The 18,767-nt window shown below is 46.7% G+C and overlaps 1 protein-coding gene across 2 annotated transcripts in view; it reads right to left on the reverse strand.

Moving 5' to 3' along the window:
• Nucleotides 1-18,767, reverse strand: part of LOC126458159 (sodium-independent sulfate anion transporter-like) — a 298,589-nt gene that overhangs the window by 97,266 nt on the left and 182,556 nt on the right. Inside the window, exon 2 of one of the 2 annotated variants that reach the window (XM_050095024.1) lies at nucleotides 10,913-11,153. In XM_050095024.1, coding sequence (XP_049950981.1) covers nucleotides 10,913-11,110 — 198 coding nt within the window. In that variant the 5' untranslated portion in view covers nucleotides 11,111-11,153. The remainder of the gene's footprint in view (nucleotides 1-10,912; nucleotides 11,154-18,767) is intronic. The other variant, XM_050095025.1, reaches the window with a different exon arrangement.

The following is an 18,767-nucleotide window of genomic DNA, read 5'->3' on the forward strand; positions in this document are numbered from 1 at the left end:
TATGCTGATAATTTCTACTTTTTTAACGTCTAATTACAACTGAATGAAACACAATTTAAGTGCCATACGCCTTCCACCTTTTTCTTTGAAAGGCTTCTTAGTAGCCTGGACTATTTCCATATCTTTGTTTATTCTATTTAGTTTAGATTTTGGACGATGTTTGTATATGTTATAAACAGTTCTGTCAGTTTGGTTTTCTATGACATAGTAATAATTTTAAGTTCCACTTACAGGTTTCGTAGTTGTTGTTCTACATGTCGTGTGTTTTGTCACATTTTTAGCGTTGTTATTTTTCTGCTATCTGGAACTTTGTTTTTCAGACTTCACAGCACTCGAAACTTGTTTCGATGTGTTTTGTGTGAACGATATCTGTGAGCCATTTGTGTGTGTGTGTGTGTGTTTGTGAAATTGTATTTGTTTTGGTATGATTAGATAGGATGGATAGATTTCAGGAATTTTTTTATGGACTGAAGGGACGCACTTAAAATTCCAATGGGAAAGAACATGGAGTACAGCAAGATGTAAGAAAGATGGAACGCTGTTGTAAGTCACGCTTGTCAAGGACGGTGGGGGGTATAGAGATTATATTTGACTGGGTAGATATTTAAGGCATTTGAGGAGGGAAAGGTCTCGAGTTCGATTCCCGACCGGGTTAGGGATTTTCTCTGCCCGGGGACTTAGTGTTGTCCTTATCATTTCATCATCATCCTCATCGTTCGTGGCAGTGGCTAGATTGGACTGTGAAAATAATTAGACTGTGAAAAAATGGGGACTTTGTACGGGTGCTGATGACCGAGCAGTTAAGCGCCCCTCAAAACAAACATCATCATTATTTGAGGGTAAGTGGGAACTTTTTCAGCTTGTGCTCGATGTGAGTTGGAGGGAATGGGGGGGGGGGGGGCTCGGCGGGGGGTTGGGGGGAAGAGGCCTGGCAATCCATGACGTTTACGGATTTGGAGGGTGTGGTAAAATTTCGGAGGAGCGGAAATCCACGCAACACTTCCATAGGTGAGGAAACGACTTGTAAATATATTGCTGATCATTGAAGTTGCAGCACCAGGAAGGATAGCAAATAACAAAATTTTACTTCTAGTGGCTGTACAGTGTAGTAGAAAAATTCTGGTTGATCATCAAATCCAAATGAGCTTCGATGGTATGTCATTCAATGTTGCTTCATCTGTGTTGCAGGGTTCATTAACCGTAGTAGACAGCGAGTGACGGCGTCCCAATCTTTCGGCAACCCATGACCAAACCTTATCAGTGGTTGAAAATTCTGGAGAAGGTGCTTACCGGAGCTACAATCGGCCATCTTCTGTAGCGAGTTAGGTCACTAAAGCCACAGGCAACATGCGGTCTCCTGTTATCCTGTCGAAAGATGGCATCGCATAATGTCGAAGGTAGGCCACAACTACGGGCCTTAACACGTCAGATATGTAACTGTTGCTGTCCAAATTGCGAACTATGCGATCCAGAGGTGACCGTGCTGTGTACATCATGACATTCCGCTCCATCACGCCAGGTGCTGGTCCCATACGACGATGACGGACGCAATCTACCAAAGCTGGTTATTCTCGGAGCCTCCACACGCGGGTATGTCCATCATGATACTGTAGACAGTACCGGGACTCGTCTGAAGGTACGAGGGTGGTTTGAAAAGTTCTAGGAATCACCACGAGAGGTCAGCGCTAGCGCAACGAGTTGTTTACGTAATATTCATTGGACAGTTGCCTGTAAACACGTGCCACGTTAGTGCTCTTGGAAGAGATCTGTGGCGGTGACGTGGCTCTGTTGTCGTTCCCGCGTAGTGACTCGCGAAGATGGAAAAAATCGGGATTCGATCAGCAATTAAGTACTTCGTAAAGAAAAGTATGAAAGCAAAGGACATTCATGCCGACTTCCAGAATACGCTGGGGGTCTGCTCCTTCATATTCAACTTTTGCCAAGTGGACAAATTAATTTAAATTTTGTCGGGAGAGCTTAGATGATGATCCGCGCACTGGTCGGCCAAGATGTGTCACTACTTCAAAAATCATTGAAAAGTGCACAAAATGGTCATTGAGGATCGCCGATTGAAAGTGCGTGAAATTGCTTACGCTTGCCAGACGTCATCTGAAAGGGTATATCACATTTTAAGTGAAGAATTAGAAATGAAAAAAAAAATATCTTCAAGATGGGTGAGGCGACACTTGACGCTGGATCAAACGTGTGCCGTCGCCATGGCAAATTACACGAAGTAAGGTATGAATTGTTGCCAACCCGCCTTATTCACCCGATATGGCTCCGTCACACTTCCATCTCTTCCCAAAACTGAAAATTGTTTTTGGTGGACGAAGATTCACTTCAAACAAGGAACTGATAGTCGGAGTTGACAACTACTTAGCAGGCCTCGTACGGCCAAGTGTCGCTCCAGCATCTGGTGTCGTCGCTGACCTCGCCACTGCCGGCCCACAGCACTCTGCTTCCTCGTCGAGAGAATTCGCAACAGTGATCGTCGGGCTGACAATTCGTGGTGTTCAAGGCGTCGCCATACTTTCCTTGTAGGTCGATGTAAGAGTTTTCTGGGTGTGGTACCGCGTCATAATGTATAAAAGTACTGCTGCTGGAGGAAAACCAACGTTTCGGCCACGGTTGCAGCGGCCTTCTTCTGGGTCTACTGGTGCGTTCTAGCTATGCAGTGTCCCTTATGTTTCGTTACTGTTCACTGCGCATGCTATTACGTCATAATTTTAAAAAGATAGTTCGGTTCATTGGTCACTTTCCGTGTGGATACTTTCGTGCTGCAAACAAGCAGATCTCCTGACTCAAAGAAACGTGACGTGGCTGCATGAGCCAGCACAGCCGCACGATAAATAAAGCTGTCTTCACGGGCGCTAGTCGCGTGGGACAGTTGAAACCGTTCATGACACTGACAACAGAAGTCTGTCGGCTCGAACAGGAATTTGGTGTCCCAACTGTATTTAGAAAGAACGAGTCGCGTAAGAGTTCGGGCAAAGCGTGTGCATTCGCACAGAAGAAGGTCAATGGCCGGGTAGCCTTTTTAACTATATGAAGATGGTATCTGTTCTTTCGGGAACAGATACCATTGACAGTGCAGCTTCACTAGAATGAAATGATAATTAAATCGAAACCCTTAGCTGCCGACAGGACGCGTCAGCTTAGTCTGGCGCGAGTAATGAGTGAATGTAGGTTGTGGACAGTTGGGAATGTGGGTCTCACGGGAAGCGTGCAAGGGATAAGTCCCTGCAGTCACACTATTCTGGCCGGCTGGTGGCCGAGCGGTTCTAGGCGCTTCAGTCTGGAACCGCACGACCGCTACGGTCGCAGGTTCGAATCCTGCCTCGGGCATGGATGTGTGTGATGTCCTTAGGTTAGTTAGGTTTAAGTAGATCTAAGTTCTAGGGGACTGATGACCTCAGATGTTAAGTCCCATAGAGCACAGAGCAATGTTTCGCACTATTCTCTGTGCCCTCCGTGGCTCAGATGGACAGAGCGTCTGCCATGTAAGCAGAAGATCGCGGGTCCGAGTTCCGGTCGGGGCACACTTTTCAGCTGTCCCCATTGATGTATATCAACTGAAACGTCCCCTTTGAACAATTTATACATGACTGTGCTTAAACTGACACACAATATTTTGTTAGCGCAACGCAATCTGACTTTCAAAATTCCCTACAAAAGAATGGCCCTGACTAACATTAAACTATACCTTTCACAAATCACTTACCTCACAAAAATCTTCGCTGCTCAAGCTACTGCAATACAGCGAGCGCCACTACTGCCAGCTAAATAAAAGATTCAAACTATGGAAGGTACTAACTACTGATAGGGATAGTTAGCAAATGAAAGATATTAATAGATAACAAACAATGTATTTACCTTGATATCATCATATATAAATATAGCAGTTCATGACAAATTTCAAAACTCCGCCATCTCTCTCCCCACATCCACCACTGCTGGCGGCTCACCTCCAACTGCGCAACGCTACGCGCTGTTCACATCCAGCTGCCGCTGCCCAACACTACAATGGCAGACAACAATGAAAACTAGCCACAGACTGCACACAGCACAGCCAGTGATTTTCATATTGAGCGCTACGTAACGTTGCCAATAAGAAAACATAAACAGCCTACTTACATAGAGAAAACATAAACAGCCTACTTACACAACAACACCTGTCAGCAGCTAAGGGTTTCGATTTAATTATCATTTCATTCTAGTGAAACTGCACCGTCATCAATGGAATCTGTTGTTTCGGGAACAGATACCATCTTGATATATGTATTTAGAAATTTCACGTAATACTGCGATTAGGATGGTTGAGGTATTCGACTGTGTTACTCCTAATTTGCCCACTATCGAACTTTGAAAAATATACATGTGGTTCCTCAACAAATGCTTGAAAAAAAAAGAGTAGAATCACAATAGGCACGTTTCGGCAAAGCAATATCTGGACATATCTCAGAATCACATTCCTGAGCAACAAAACCATATGACACTTGGATCACATTCTCAAATTCAGCAACGTATGCATTGTCAGTATGAAAATTCTGTTCCCTAATGTAGTGCCGTAGTCACTGCAAAAATCCCTTCTAGAATCTTTTATCCTTCAGGCTTACATTTTATTTGCACGGAAGAAATATGCTTCGAAAGGCTGTACGTATTTTGTTGTTTTTGGCGGAATGCTCATTACCTGCCTAACGGAGCATTTACTGTTGTGTTCTTGTGAGCACGCCAAGAATCACAAAGAAGTACACACTTCTGGTTATTTACGACATTTCCATCAACAATGTTCTTGAAAAACATTTTAAACAGTCTTCTGACATTTTCCCACTTGTGCTAGCCTACAAATGTATGTTTTGTGGAAAATTTTATTCAACAGCCTCTTCCACTTTCGGGCCGAAAGCTTTTTCCTCAAGGTAAACATACAGTTTTTTTGTTAGGTGTCCACTCACTGAAACTCCAACATCTATTGTATAATTATGAGTTGAATTGTGTGTATACTGGACAAAGGCGACTGTTGATTTTCCTCTTTTTTAGATAGGTTCGACCAGAAGCTAGTTCAAAAGTAAATCCACTTTCTTCTCTGTTCTAAATACAGCGTGGTTTTATCTCGAAACTTGCAGTTTTCTGGTTTATTTCTTTGGCAAAAAGGGCCCTAGGCTGGAGAATATATTGGTCTTCCTGTACATCTTAGGATGACATGAAAGCAATGATGTGTCTACAGCACATTCTGTATTCTTGCATTTTGCATTGCTCGAAATTTCAAGTGCCAATAATGGACACATTTTTTTCATTCCTTGCTATTCCTTGTTCTCTGATGAATCCACGTTCACAAATTATGGTGCAATGAATCGCCATAACGTGCACTACTGGGCCGCAGGCAATCCTCGGTGGGTATGACCTGTCGACCGCTAACGTAGGTGGTCTGTTAATGTTTGGTGTGGAATCCTTGGGGATGAGTATATCGGTCCACACTACTTCCCAGGTACACTGACAGGTGAGTTATATCGCGCGTTTATAGTTGACAGTTTGGATGGTCTCCTTGAACATGTGTGCCTACACACGAGAGTCCATATGTGGATGCAGCACGATGGTCACCCAGCCCATTTTGCGGGTGCTGTTGTGGATCAACTAAACAACAGGTTTGCAGGAAGGTGGTTGGGGCGCCATGATCCTCATTAATGGCCCGCAAGGTCGTCCGATTTAACACCATTAGATTTCTTTTTGTGATGACATCTAAAGGATCGTGTGTATGTCACTGAGCCCACATCCCCAGATGATCTAAAACGGCGCATCGAGGACGCTTGTTCTTTCATGACACCGGCGATGTTACATCTCGTCCGCAGATCCTCTAGAAGGCGCATTGCATTGTGTATTCAGGAACATGGACACACATTTGAAAATCTAATTTAAATCAACTTCACAAAGCCAGAACATCCATCACCCACCACACAGCCATGTATTATGTACAGCGTGTGGTATCTGCCCCTGAAACTTTGAAGGGTTGTAGCTCTCAAACTAAAAGTGATAGGCATATAATTTAAATTGATGAATACACAGCTGGATATACTGATTCCAGTGCATGATAGAAACAACTATTGTTCCATTAAAAATTGTATCTTTTTGCTGTACCTCTTTGGATAATAACACAATGAACTGTGTTCATAGCTCCGCAGACAGTGTAATGTTTCTTATGGTGACCTACCGTAATGAATATTTCCGGCGCCTATTACTTCGTAACTTACAGAGGCGAACACATTTGGTTAGAAGATAAGAGTAATTTCTAGAAAGAGTTCGATGCTATAGCCCATGCTTCAATCCAAAAACATTCGAAGTCCGTCCAGTGCAAACGAAACTGCTGTACATCATTATTTATTCCATCTCCGCCATAACACACATTGAAGAGCCAAAGGAACTGGTACACGTGCCTAATATCGTGCAGGATCCCCGCGAGCAAACAGTAGTGTCGCAACACGAAGTCGCAGGGACTCGACTAATGTCGTGGAGGGCATTGACACGCAGGGCCGTCCATAAATCCGTAAGAGTACGAGGGTACGAGGCTCAATGTGGTGCAAACGTGTGAAGCAAGCAAGCAACCATGCCGTAGAAACATACTCCTGCTTCCTACAGACAACTGAGTGAGTTTGAAAGGCTTCAAATTGTGTCCTTCCAAGAGACGGGATAGGAGGGATGATCTTTTAGGAGAATATGCTGCATCAGTTGTGCAACTATGATGGTATCAGTGGTCATGTGAACATTATCACACCCGTAGATGAGGTTCTGGAGGTCCAAATAGCACGCACGCCTGCCAGTATCGTCGTACTGTAAAGGCAGCAGTGGCAGATCGTATGGCTACCACAGTACAGGTAAGAGTGCTTTTCAGCTCAGACGTGTCAACACGAACTGTTGCGAACTGGTTATTAGCAGCGGGACTACGGGCACCCACAGCTGTAGCCTGTCTTCCAATCCTGCCACAACGTCCACGTGCACGCCTCGACTGGTACTGTCAGAGGATCACTTGGAAGATGGAACGGCAAGCCGTGGTCTTCATCGATGAAAGCAGGTTCTTCCTGCAAGCATCTGTTGGTCGTTAGGGCATGTGACGTTGACCTGGTAAGCACTGTCTCGTAGAGTGCATTCACTAAGACACACTGGCCTACCTCGGGCCTTATGGTGCTCAGTACGTGCAGAATGTTGTTAGACTTGTTCTTCTGCCATTCTTGCAATGGGAAGGTCATGTGTCGGTTCAATAGGATACTGCGCGTGAAACTCAATGTGTTCTGCAAGATGTGCAATAGCTTCCATGACCAGTACGATAACTGGACGTGTCTCCAGTTGAGCACATATGGGATATGATGGGATGAGAAGTGACTCATGTGACTCATCTACCAACATCTCTTACAGAACTATGTGAACAGGTCGAGCAGGCATGTAGTATCCTAGTACAGTATCCTAGTACAGTATTCACCATCTGTGCAATCGACTGGATGCCAGAACCAGCACCTGCGTTGCTGCCCCTGGAATCTACACCATGTACTAATATGGGTGTTTCAGCATTGGTCGACAGCTGATACCTCACAAACGCTTGTGCTATTAATCTGTAAATGTGATCATTTCCTGTACCCCACATGCACTGTTGCAACAATGAATCTTAAGTGAATCGGAAACCTCGAAACGGGTGCACTAATTATTTTTCCAGCAATGTATTTATTCGTGCTGGATATATCTGGAGCGTCCTGTCTTAGCTGCCTCACCCTGTATACGTATACATACACACATAAATGGATATACATTCATATACGAAAAGAACCACTGCTATGCGATCAATCATTGTATTGATATCCAGGGTGTAATGAGTGCAAGTGCAGATATTTCTATTGGTGACTGAGGATTTTGTACTGAACCACATTATGTCAGTGTTTACATCATCTGCAGACTAATAATTATAGCTATTACAAGCATACATAATTCAGATTGGTTAATACCTCCAAGTTCATGTGGCAAGGGCAAGCCATTAATGCTAATTTTCCCCTGGGCAACAGGTTAGTTGTTGAAGTGTGTATGCATGGACACAGAACAGTTAATTTACACTGACAGGTATAGTCCATTTAGTTGTACACTTACGACTGAGCAGGAAACATCAGGTGGTAAAGTTTGTGACGTGTTTGTGGGAGTTCGCCACTGACAAAAAAAAGTAACACAGTGGTGTGTGTACACATTAAGGCTCCACTTATAAAAATATCTGCGCTTATACCCAGTACACTTTGCATAATAGTCGTCATGCCCAATGGTTGCACATATAGCGCAATGCCGCGAGTCCTCGATTATATTTGAGAACTTGTATACTGTGGTTTCAGTGCTGGTATACAACGAGGTGACAAAAGTCATAGGATACGTTGTAACATCGTGTTGGATCTCCTTTTGCCTGGTGTATTGCAGCAACTCGATGTGGCATGGAGTCAACAAGTCATTGGAACTTCCCTACAGAAATACTTACCCATGCTGCCTCTAAAGACGTCCATAATTGCGAAAGTGTTGGCTGTGCAGGATTTTGTACACGACCTGACCTCTCTATTATGTTCCATAAACGATCGATGGGATTCGAGTCGGGCAATCTGGGTGGCCAGATCATTCGCTCGAACTGTCTAGAATGTTCTTCAAACCAACTGTGAACGAATGTTTCCTGATGTCATGGCGCACTGTCATCCATAAAAAGTCCATTGTTGTTTGGGTACATGACGGCCATGAATGGCTGTAAATGGTCCCCAAGTAGCCGAACAAAGCCCATTCCAGTCTATGATCTGTTTAGCTGGACCTGCGGACCCAGTCTATTCCATGCAAACACAGCCCACACGCCTGTGGAGCGACTACCAGCTAGCACAGTGCCTTGTCGGTAACTTCATGGAATCTGCTCCACACTCAATCCCCACCATCAACTTTTACCAGCTGAAACTGTAGAGGCGCTGCAGGCTAGGTCGTGCTGTTAACAAAGGCTCTCCTGTCGATCGTCGGCTGCCACAGCCCAGTAACGCCAAATTTCGCCGCTCTCTCATAACGGATATGTTCGTTGTACGTCCAACATTGATTTCTGCATTCATTTCACGATTTTTTTTCTTTTAGCGGTGACAACTCTACGCAAACGTTGCTGCTGTCGGTCGTTATGTCAACGCCGCCGGTCACAGCGTTGTGCGTGGTGAAATTTGGTATTTTCAGCACACTCTTGACTATGTGGATCTGGGAATATTGAATTCCCTAGCGATTTCCGGAATGGAATGCTCCATGTATCTAGTTCCAACTACTGTTCACATCTACATCTACATCTACATTTATACTCCGCAAGCCACCCAACGGTGTGTGGCGGAGGGCACTTTACGTGCCACTGTCATTACCTCCCTTTCCTGTTGCAGTCGCGTATGGTTCGCGGGAAGAACGGCTGCCGGAAAGGCTCCGTGCGCGTTCGAATCTCTCTGATTTTACATTCGTGATCTCCTCGGGAGGTATAAGTAGGGGGAAGCAATATATTCGATACCTCATCCAGAAACGCACCCTCTCGAAACCTGGCGAGCAAGCTACACCGCGATGCAGAGCACCTCTCTTGCAGAGTCTGCCACTTGAGTTTGTTAAACATCTGCGTAACGCTATCACACTTACTAAATAACCCTGTGACGAAACGCGCCGCTCTTCTTTGGATCTTCTCTATCTCCTCTGTCAACCCGACCTGGTACGGATTCCACACTGGTGAGCAATACTCAAGTATAGGTCGAACGAGTGTTTTGTAAGCCACCTCCTTTGTTGATGGACTACATTTTCTAAGGACTCTTCCAATGAATCTCAACCTGGCACCAGCCTTACCAACAATTAATTTTATATGATCAATCCACTTCAAATCGTTCCGCACGCATACTCCCAGATATTCTACAGAAGTAACTGCTACCAGCGTTTTTTACGCTATCATATAACCATACAATAAAGGATCCTTCTTTCTATGTATTCGCAATACATTACATTTGTCTATGTTACGGGTCAGTTGTCACTCCCTGCACCAAGTGCCTATCCGCTGCAGATCGTCCTGCATTTCGGTGCAATTTTCTAATGGTTCAAATGGTTCAAATGGCTCTGAGCACTATGGGACTCAACTTCTCAGGTCATTAGTCCCCTAGAACCTAGAACTAGTTAAACCTAACTAACCTAAGGACATCACACACATCCATGCCCGAGGCAGGATTCGAACCTGCGACCGTAGCGGTCTCGCGGTTCCAGACTGCAGCGCCTAGAACCGCACGGCCACTTCGGCCGGCAATTTTCTAATGCTGCAACTTCTCCGTATACTACAGCATCATCCGCGAAAAGCCGCGTGGAACTGCCGACACTATTTACTAGGTCATTTATATATATTGTGAAAAGCAAAGGTGCCATAACACTCCCCAGTGGCACGCCAGAGGTTACTTTAACGTTTGTAGACGTCTCTCCATTGAGAACAACATGCTGTGTTCTGTTTGCTAAAACTCTTCAATCCAGCTGGTCTGATATTCCATAGGCGCTTACTTTGTTTATCAGGCGACAGTGCGGAACTGTATCGAACGCCTTCCGGAAGTCAAATCTGTTAACTCCAGCCGTGCGCCCATGATCACTTCGGAAACGTTTTCACATGAATCATCTGAGTACAAATGATAGCTCCGCCAGTACTGTGCCCTTCTATATCTTATGTACGCGATGCTACAGCCATCTGTATTACGTGCATATCGCTACCCGAAGACTTTTGTCACCCCTTTGTAGTCAATTTGTACCCGAAAAGAAACGAGTGACGAGTTTTCAGTTAAGTAGGCACCAGAGAAGTCCCCGAGCGCAACGGAGACGGCGAGCTCGGTCCCGCTGGCGAGTTTAAAGCTCATTTCCGGTCCCTAGTGCGCACCTGCGGGCTGAGGCCGGCGAGCGCGGCGTAGGCGATGGCCTGCGGGATGAGCGTGAGCCCCACGGTGAAGCCGGCCATGGCGTCGCAGAGGGCGTCGCCCGCCGAGTAGCCGCGCAGCCAGCCCAGGATGGGCAGCCGGCGCCGCAGCTGCAGCCGCAGCCACGCGCAGCTCGGCTGCATCCGGCGCTTCGTCAGCATCTCCAGGGCCGTCCGCGTCGCTGCCGGACGTCTGTTTCTGCTGCTGCAAAAGAGCACGCGTAACAATAACTAAGTATACACGTTCCCGCAACGGGACTCACGACTCAAACATTCTCAGTACATTATACACGGTTATTCTAAATGATGGACCCATTTTCAAAGCCGGCCGGAGTAGTCGAGCGGTTCTAGGGGCTACAGTCTGGAACCGCACGACCGCTACGATTGCAGGTTCGAATCCTGCCTCGGGCATGGATATGTGTGATGTCCTTAGGTTAGTTAGGCTTAAGTATTTTTAAGTTTTAGGCGACTGATGACCTCAGCAGTTAAGTCCCATAATTCTCAGAGCCATTTGAATCATTTGAATCATTATCAAAACTTCGTATTTATTCAAGTACAAATCCAAAATGAACAAGCTTTATACCAATGAAAAGAGGAAGTTTCAAAGTTTTTTTCGTAATGTTTCATATCAACTTAATAAATTTAATAATTTGTAATTAATTAGTTTGTAATACTTAATTAATAATCAGCGCGGCATTTGATACACTACTGGCCATTAAAATTGCTTCACCACGAAGATGACGTGCTACAGACGCGAAATTTAACCGACAGTAGGTAGATGCTGTGATATGCAAATGGTTAGCTTTTCAGAGCATTCACACAAGGTTGGCGCCAGTGGTGACACCTACAACGTACTGACATGAGGAAAATTTCCAACCGATTTCTCATACACAAACAGCAGTTGACCGGCGTTGCCTGGTGAAATGTTGTTCTGATGCCTCGTGTAAAGAGGAGAAATGCGTACCATCACGTTTCCGAATTTGATAAAGGTCGGATTGTAGCCTATCGCGATTGCGGTTTATCGTATCGCGACATTACTGCTCGCGTTGGTCGAGGTGCAATGACTGTTAGCAGAATATGGAATCGGTGGGTTCAGGAGGGTAATACGGAACGCCGTGCTGGATCCCAACGGCCTCGTATCACTAGCAGTCGAAATGACAGGCATCTTATCCGCATGGCTGTAACGGATCGTGCAGCCACGTCTCGATCCCTGAGTCAACAGATGGGGACGTTTGCAAGACATCAACCATCTGCACGAACAGTTCGACGGCGTTTGCAGCAGCATGGACTGTCAGCTCGGACACCATGGCTGCGGTTACCGTTGACGCTGCATCACAGACAGGAGCGCCTGCGATGGTGTACTCGACGACGAACCTGTGTGCACGAATGGCAAAACGTCATTTTTTCGGATGAATCCAGGTTCTGTTTACAGCATCATGATGGTCGCATCCGTGTTTGGCGACATCGCCGTGAACGCACATTGGAAGCGTGTATTCGTCATCGCCATACTGGCGTATCACCCGGAGTGATGGTATGAGGTGCCATTGATTACACGTCTCGGTCACCTCTTGTTCGCATTGACGGCACTTTGAACAGTGGACGTTACATTTCAGATGTGTTACGACCCGTAGCTATACCCTTCATTCGAGCCCTGCGAAACCCTACATTTCAGATGGATAATGCACGACCGCATGTTGCAGGTCCTGTACGGGCGTTTGTGGATACAGAAAATGTTCGAGTGCTGCCCTGGCCAGCACATTCTCCAGATCTCTCACCAACTGGAAACGTCTGGTCAATGGTGGCCGAGAAACCGGCTCGTCACAATACGCCAGTCACTACTCTTGATGAACTGTGGTATCGTATTTGAAGCTGCATGAGCAGCTGTACCTGTACACGCCATCCAAGCTCTGTTTGACTCAATGCTCAGGCGTATCAAGGCCGTTATTACGGCCATAGGTGGTTGTTCTGGGTACTGATTTCTCAGGATCTATGCTCCCAAACTGCGTGAAAATGTAATCAAACGTCAGTTCTAGTATAATACACTCCTGGAAATTGAAATAAGAACACCGTGAATTCATTGTCCCAGGAAGGGGAAACTTTATTGACACATTCCTGGGGTCAGATACATCACATGATCACACTGACAGAACCACAGGCACATAGACACAGGCAACAGAGCATGCACAATGTCGGCACTAGTACAGTGTATATCCACCTTTCCCAGCAATGCAGGCTGCTATTCTCCCATGGAGACGATTGTAGAGATGCTGGATGTAGTCCTGTGGAACGGCTTGCCATGCCATTTCCACCTGGCGCCTCAGTTGGACCAGCGTTCGTGCTGGACGTGCAGACCGCGTGAGACGACGCTTCATCCAGTCCCAAACATGCTCAATGGGGGACAGATCCGGAGATCTTGCTGGCCAGGGTAGTTGACGTACACCTTCTAGAGCACGTTGGGTGGCACGGGATACATGCGGACGTGCATTGTCCTGTTGGAACAGCAAGTTCCCTTGCCGGTCTAGGAATGGTAGAACGATGGGTTCGATGACGGTTTGGATGTACCGTGCACTATTCAGTGTCCCCTCGACGATCACCAGTGGTGTACGGCCGGTGTAGGAGATCGCTCCCCACACCATGATGCCGGGTGTTGGCCCTGTGTGCCTCGGTCGTATGCAGTCCTGATTGTGGCGCTCACCTACACGGCGCCAAACACGCATACGACCATCATTGGCACCAAGGCAGAAGCGACTCTCATCGCTGAAGACGACACGTCTCCATTCGTCCCTCCATTCACGCCTGTCGCGACACCACTGGAGGCGGGCTGCACGATGTTGGGGCGTGAGCGGAAGACGGCCTAACGGTGTGAGGGACCGCAGCCCAGCTTCATGGAGACGGTTGCGAATGGTCCTCGCCGATACCCCAGGAGCAACAGTGTCCCTAATTTGCCGGGAAGTGGCGGTGCGGTCCCCTACGGCACTGCGTAGGATCCTACGGTCTTGGCGTGCATCCGTGCGTCGCTACGGTCCGGTCCCAGGTCGACGGGCACGTGCACCTTCCGCCGACCACTGGCGACAACATCGATGTACTGTGGAGACCTCACGCCCCACGTGTTGAGCAATTCGGCGGTACGTCCACCCGGCCTCCCGCATGCCCACTATACGCCCTCGCTCAAAGTCCGTCAACTGCACATACGGTTCACGTCCACGCTGTCGCGGCATGCTACCAGTGTTAAAGACTGCGATGGAGCTCCGTATGCCACGGCAAACTGGCTGACACTGACGGCGGCGGTGCACAAATGCTGCGCAGCTAGCGTCATTCGACGGCCAACACCGCGGTTCCTGGTGTGTCCGCTGTGCCGTTCGTGTGATCATTGCTTGTACAGCCCTCTCGCAGTGTCCGGAGCAAGTATGGTGGGTCTGACACACCGGTGTCAATGTATTCTTTTTTCCATTTCCAGGAGTGTATATTTGTCCATTGAATAACCGTTTATCATCTGTATTTCTTCTTGGTGCAGCAATTTTAATGGCCATAGTGTAGATGTTATAAATGTTCAATGTGGCCACCGTTGGCTGAACGGCAAACATCGACGCGGTAGCCAAACTCGTCCCACACACGCGAAAGCGTATCTGCTGTTACTGAGTGCACGGCAGTATTGATTCGGTTCCTCAGATCGTTCCGTGGTTGGTAGAGGTGGGACGTAAACAACTTCCTTCTGAAACCATCACCGCCCTCCCGCCACGGCCCGCCAAAAACTTTGAAACTTCCTCTTTTCACTGGTATAAAGCTTTTTCATGTGGATTTGTACTTGAATACACACAAATTTTTAAAAATGGGACCAACATTTCGAATAACCCTGTGCTACACTATCACCTAATTAGGTAATTAACATGCATCAGCATGTAGATGCCCATTGAAGACTGCAGACTATCATGTGCTACTCAAGGATTTTTTATTAACACTAAATTATGGCCCTAAACATTTCAAATGCGTGGTGGAATAGTGACACTGTAATTTTTCGACCAGGTGAGATACGAATGTAATGAAAGTGAAAGTTACGATAAGTTCTATTGTTCATTATAAATCCTCAGACAAAACCAGCTCAGTAGTTGCACTGAAGTATGACACGAATATGTTTAATAACATCCTATACACTGATAAATTATCACAAGAACATGGAACAGTTACAAGTAACTAACGCTGACGAAGATTCAAGACAAGCAATCGACAGGCACGTTACTACACGATTAGCACACTGATCCGTTTCCGCACTCCGACGACAGTGATTTCCAGACTTTTAGTTCGTAAAATTATGCATACCAGAAAGGCGTCTTCCTCCTACTCATTGGCGTTTACTGAGTGCATCGCGACCTATACACGCCGAAGGCGACTGTAGGTCTTACCGTATTTTTAACAGCGTCGTTGGGTTGCCCGCCAGTGCTACTGTCGACGACCACTGCATCACACCATGATTGTGAATCCAGAAAAGCTAAGAGTACCTAACGCAAAGATTACATCATGCCGCAGTTGGAGCTGAAAAGGGAAATGACTACTTTTCATACCCAATTCTGTGAGCGGAATTCGAACTGATCCTCTCACTAGTAGCGGACCAAGTTTGTTGTCACTGACAATTCGCAAATTTTTTCAAACACCACTTTTATTTACGTAAGTTTACAATGTTGAGGACTGAACAACAAAAGAAAGGTAACAGTGACGATGCCAGTAAGAGTCTCCTAATTGAGGCAAACAAAAGTTCACTTCTAATTTTCCACGAAGGTTCGTGGTAACACACACACACTAGTAAATGTCCAATTCAGAGACGAAGACGTAATCTTCAGCGGTCGAAGTCCATGAGGTCGGCATCCTGAGTGAACTGAACTTCAGGGCTGGTTCTAGCCCCTAAACAGCTGTCTGCAGCCAATCAGTGATACTTCCTGCAGGCTGTGGCTCGAGCTCCCGCTGCAGGAAGTAGTGCTCGGAATATCTGTTTCCATTATCTTGTATGTAAATAGCCTGTGTTTACCATGTTGCTTTTGGTACGCCTTGGACATAGGCAACCTCGTCCTCTGTGGTGTAATATGGGTTGCCGACCCTCAGGGGCTACCTTGTCTCTGGCATAACAAAGTCCACCTAGTTCCTCCTGTCTTCCGTCGTAACATTCGCCCCTTCTTTGGGAACCAATCGTATCCTCTCACGAGCAATCATCCAGTCACAAGACTCAATTCTCGTGGAGCGTCGTCCCAGTTCTCAATAATTTTCCAAAACTACTACGTCAGACCAGGCTGACCAATGAAATTCCCGCATTTTCGCGACCAGAGGCCTACAGCTACGGAAAAGATTGTGTTTCGGCTCCCTTCCTGTCGGAGTCTCAAAGGAGTGCGTTAACGTTTTGTTTCCTATGAACCTCTAAAGATGCCTATGTGCTTTATTTATATGAGAGCATAGCTACAGGTATTTTTGATATGAGAAATTTGCAGTCTCATGCTTGTAGAATCCTCACACATTGCCTACCGTGTTCTGCCGAGAGCATAGAGCCATAAATACCTTTGGCATTCGCAGAACCTGAGCGGTGTCCACCGGTATATTGCTCTCCTATCGGCAGACTAAAGACTTTAGCAACGTGGGAGTGGCGGTCATCTCGTGCAGAATTCCAACGACGGCGTTACCTGCTGTCAGTATTGTGTCGCCTCGCGGCGGTCGTCCGTTCATCCTGTCCTACCTGGCCTCGGCGTCACCTTTACAACCTGCATAAAGTTAATGCTGCCCATCCGCCGGCTTTGATCTGCTGTCTGTTCGTGAAACTGCCAGACCAGCCACACGTAATTCTCAACAAATAAAACGCCTACAGCTACTACATGTATTGGCAGCCACTATCGGATATGCTTTAATAAAGATAAAGGAATAACCTGTTTTCAGATCAAATTAATTTGATCTACATATCACTCTACATAATTTGCATCTCAGATATCGATAATGTGACAGCCGACAGAACCGTCAGTTTCACCGTCTTTCAACATGCGAGGTAGTCATAAAGCTTCAACGTTCAAGAGGTCCATTATTAAGCTGACAACCTTCCACCAGTAGCTCAGGATGAACGGTTTGAAGAAGCAACACATAGTTTCCACTTAGTACACGAGCAGGCAGTGTAACTGGTCCTAATAGAAAATCACCGACGGTTCTTACCCAAAAAGTTGAACGTGGTCTGAGTCTGGTAATGAACCTTGAAGACGGTGCGTGGATTTGCGGCACTCTAGATATGATGATTGTGGTGACTGAAAATGGCGTTTCTGATAAATGTTGCTTCGGTCACAGATAGTAATATGCTAAAGAATTGTGGGCCTGTTGCATGTTTGTACAGAAGCCAGTCGTAGAATGTTCAGTAGAGTAGAAAACCAAGATCTTGAGTCGTCTCATTCACAGACTGTGCCTGGTAGAGGTATATTAAGTCTTCCTATCCTCCACATTACGACTGTAGCAACTGGTGGCATGCAGTTGATCTTAGAGCACTTAGTTCCGGTCAGCACAGCAGGGAGTGCAACCCCCCCCCCCCCCCCCCCCCTAAGGTAACGGTCCTGCGACTGCGACGTTCCACCATCACTGACCATCAGAAGTGCACGACGATCGTTTTCCCCTGAAATGATAGGTTGTTGACATAAATGTTGTTGGCATGGAATGTCGTCAACCAGGAAAACGTGTAGATTGCTCATGGGCAGCAGCAACATCACTTTCGTACTCCGTCGCGCTGACTGAGGTTCTACAGTCCTTGCCTCAGGAGTGTGCCGCAGATGACAACCAATGGGTCCTGCTATTAAATGAAACGGCACCCAGACTATCACTCGTGGTTGTCAGGCAGTATGGCGGGTGGCAGTCAGTATACGAGGGGGTTTTTAAGTAAGGTCCGTTTTGTTGTAGACACTAGTAGTTTGCGCGCATACCGCAACGAGCGCGTGCGTCGTGTACCGGCATGCCTCGAGAACAACTGTGCTCAGTTTCAGCTCTGTAGCTAACCTGTACGGTTCTGTTCTGCGCTTTCAAAATGTTTAAGACTATCGACCCGCCTGCCGTGAGATGATACACATCTATGGCGAGTGTCGACGAAGTGCAGATGAAGCCTGCAGGGTGTATGCTGAACGGTACCCGGACAGAGAGCATCCAATGTGCCGCACATTGCAAAACATCTACCGCCAACTGTATGCAACAGGTATGGTCGTAGCACGCAAACGGGTCCGTAACAGGCCCGTCACAGGAGAAGCGGGTGCAGTTGGTGTGTTAGCTGCTGTTGCCATAAACCCACACATGAGTACACGGGACATTGCGAGAGCCGGTGGACAGAGTCAAAGTAGTGTCATGCGCATACTGCATCGTCACCGCTTTCACCCGTTTCATGTGTCGCTACATCAGCAATTACATGGTGATGACTTTAATCATCGAATGCAATTCTGTCAATGGGCATTAACAGAGAATACGTTGCAGTTCTACCTGTTTACCGATGAAGCGGGTTTCACAAACCACGGGGCAGTGAATCTACGGAACATGCTTTACTGGTCCGTGGACAGTCCTCGCTGGCTCAGGCAGGTAGAGCGACGGCGACCGTGGACTGTAAATGTATGGTGCGGAATCATTGGCGACCACCTCATTGGTCCTCACTTCATTGCAGGGGCCCCAACAGCTGCAACATACATCGCGTTTCTACAGAATGATCTGCCAACGTTGCTCGAAAACGACGTCGACGTCGACGTATGTGGTATCAGCATGATGGTGCACCTGCACATTCCGCAATTAACACTAGGCTGACCCTTGACAGGATGTTCGACGGGCGTTT

This window comes from Schistocerca serialis, chromosome 2, assembly GCF_023864345.2.
Source record: "Schistocerca serialis cubense isolate TAMUIC-IGC-003099 chromosome 2, iqSchSeri2.2, whole genome shotgun sequence".
Classification (NCBI taxonomy): domain Eukaryota; kingdom Metazoa; phylum Arthropoda; class Insecta; order Orthoptera; family Acrididae; genus Schistocerca; species Schistocerca serialis.